Raw genomic sequence first — 2,621 nt, forward strand, 5'->3', positions numbered from 1 at the left:
GGCCGTCCTTACCATGTTGAAGCCAAGGAGCTTCTGCAAGAGGCCATTCCAAAGCTGCAGGTCATAGACACGGAATTCTAAACACAGCTCTGTCACCAACCTCACTGCCTGAAGCCAAACGGGAAAACGTCACACACTGCCTCAAGACATCAGAAATTCAAACCCCCTCTGGGTTACATCAGCTTAATATAACATATGCTGGTAGAGCCCAGTGGTGTCTCTGCTGCCTGATTTCAAGGAAAGCCCCCATCCAATAGAAGGAAAAAAAAGCTTTCTTTTGTCCTCATGGATGCACAACCCGCAACTCAGACTTTCCCTCTCCTTCCTTTTATCTAAGCATAGTTTGCCTTTTGACTTCACACATCCTCCCCACCAAACCCAAAACCCAAACCCACTTGCCGTTCAGTCAATTCCGACTCCTAACAACCCCACAGGAAGAGAACTGCCCCGCTGGCTTTTTAAAGCTGTGGGTTTTTATATACGCAGACTCTCTCCTCTTTCTCCCACAGAGCAGCTAGTCTGTTCCAAAGGCCTATCTTTTGGTCAGCAGTCGAATGCTTTAACCACTGCATCACCAGAGCGCCTATCCTTGCCACAGAGGCCTAAATTTCCATAGGTGGCGAGGAGGAAGAGACAGGACACCCTTCCCTACACAGACCCACCACTACCACCAGTTGCCACGGAATCAACTCCAACTCATGGCAACCTCAGGTGTGCCACCGCAGAACGCCACGGGGTTTCCGATGACTGATCTTTTGGTGCTTTTGGGTAGACTCAAACCTCCAATCTTTCGGCTAATGGCCAACTGCTTAAGCATCTGCACCCCCCAGGGACTCCCGACACGGGACAGCCGGTCTCTTCTCCCAACAGATGAGGACATGGCAGGCCTGAGGAGGGGTTATCAAAGTGTCTCTCTGGTTCCTTGGGCTTTAAGGAAGAGAGACAAGGACCATCCAAGTGGCCTTATCCACCCACCAGAACAGAAAAGGACTTGCTCAGGAACGAGGAGCTTCTGTGGTAGTGTCCTTCAGAAATCTGAACACCATGGCGGGCAGCTGAAGGGACACGTGGCGTCTGCCATGATGCAAGCCTCAGAGGACCGCAGGCATATGTACCGTGGACAAGCCTCGGGGGACCGCGGGCGTATGTACCGTGGACAAGCCTCGGGGGACCGCGGGCGTACGTACCGTGGACTCGTGGCTGTGGTTCTTCCACAGACCCTTAGCCACTCCTTCTTTAGGGCTGTTGCAGAATAATTCATACGTGATGGGGATATTCAAAGCTTCAAATGATGCCAGGAATGTCATGCATTTCAAATAGGATCTGGAAAACACAGGCATTTACATGACTAGGCCACATTTACACGTAAAAGACAAGCTACCAGGTAGCAATATGAAGCCAACTTGTTCTAAAAATCCACTTTGGGTTTCTAAATACGGAATGCTGCAGTGAAAGAAATGAATTTGAGCAAGATCTAGAAAACCTTCAGTTTCTAAATGTCCTCAAGAAACAACAAGAACAAGACACTCTCAACTGTCTATTTCCCCTTTGCCAAAATGTCAAGGATATTCAAGGCAACAAAACCATACATACAGGCCCTCCAATGCCCTCTGAGGAATTAAGTGGCTTCAAAGTTACAGTCCTGAGAAATGATCTGTCTCCCATTTCTTAATATAATCTTTTCAAACTTCAAAGAACAATATTACACAGTTACAGTATGCGCTTCGTATGCATCTTCATGAATTTAAAACTTCCACTTACTTCACTTCTTCCATTGGCTTTTTGAAGAGAGATTCTACAGTCTGTTTGTCAGCCAAATACAGGAGACACTGAAGGGCCCGTGTTCTCTGAGCAAAAGTTAACTGGCGTGAACCCAAAGTCTGTGAAACGAGAAATGTTTGGAGAGTCATACACCAGCGTGAGGAGCAGTACATGAGTTTACCCTAGGTAACACAACAGCATGAAAATTTATTTAAAAAAAAAAAAAAATCACAGTCCGTTTCTGCCCTCAAGGCACCCATGGCATTTAACAGCAGTTCTCAAAAGTGGGGTCCGGGTCCGGAGGAATACTGGGGTGGGATCAAAACGATTTTCATCAACATAATAACAAAACCACCGCTACTCTCAAGTCTGTTCCAACTCCTGGCAATTCCATATATGTGAGCAGAACCACGCTGTGGGATCTTCAATGGCTGGTTTTTAGGACGTAAATCACTGGGCCTTTCTTCCAAGGTGCCCCTGCATGGACTCAAACCTCCCACCTTCTGGTTAGCAGCCGAGGGTGGCAGCCATTCACACTGCCCAGAGACTTCTTAGTGATAATCTACAGATGTCATCTCCTTTGCCACCGTGTTAGTGTTTGCACCGGTGGGTGGGACTGCTGACACCTTAGCATGACTCAAGGGGAACTTCACCGCCATGCACGAGCAAGATTAAAAACAAAACTTTCACTTAAAAATGTTCCTGAGGAAGTAGCAAGCCTTAACTTCATCCAATGTCAACTCTTGATTATATGTAATGTTAATATAAATTCACATTTGAATACATATTGGGATGCATGTTAGTATTAATTCACTGAGGTACATTTATCAATAGGGAGCCTTGGTGGGGCAATGGTTAAG

General features: G+C 46.7%; 1 protein-coding gene across 1 annotated transcript in view; it reads right to left on the reverse strand.

Moving 5' to 3' along the window:
- KNTC1 (kinetochore associated 1) overlaps window positions 1-2,621 on the reverse strand; it is a 78,041-nt gene that overhangs the window by 10,270 nt on the left and 65,150 nt on the right. Inside the window, exons 53-55 of the mRNA XM_007938135.2 lie at window positions 1,762-1,880; window positions 1,188-1,323; window positions 13-108 (exon numbers count right to left, since the gene is read on the reverse strand). Of these exons, the coding sequence (XP_007936326.1) occupies window positions 13-108; window positions 1,188-1,323; window positions 1,762-1,880 (351 nt within the window). The remainder of the gene's footprint in view (window positions 1-12; window positions 109-1,187; window positions 1,324-1,761; window positions 1,881-2,621) is intronic.

This window comes from Orycteropus afer, unplaced genomic scaffold, assembly GCF_000298275.1.
Source record: "Orycteropus afer afer isolate SDZICR_OR568_19922 unplaced genomic scaffold, OryAfe1.0 scaffold00048, whole genome shotgun sequence".
Taxonomy (NCBI): domain Eukaryota; kingdom Metazoa; phylum Chordata; class Mammalia; order Tubulidentata; family Orycteropodidae; genus Orycteropus; species Orycteropus afer.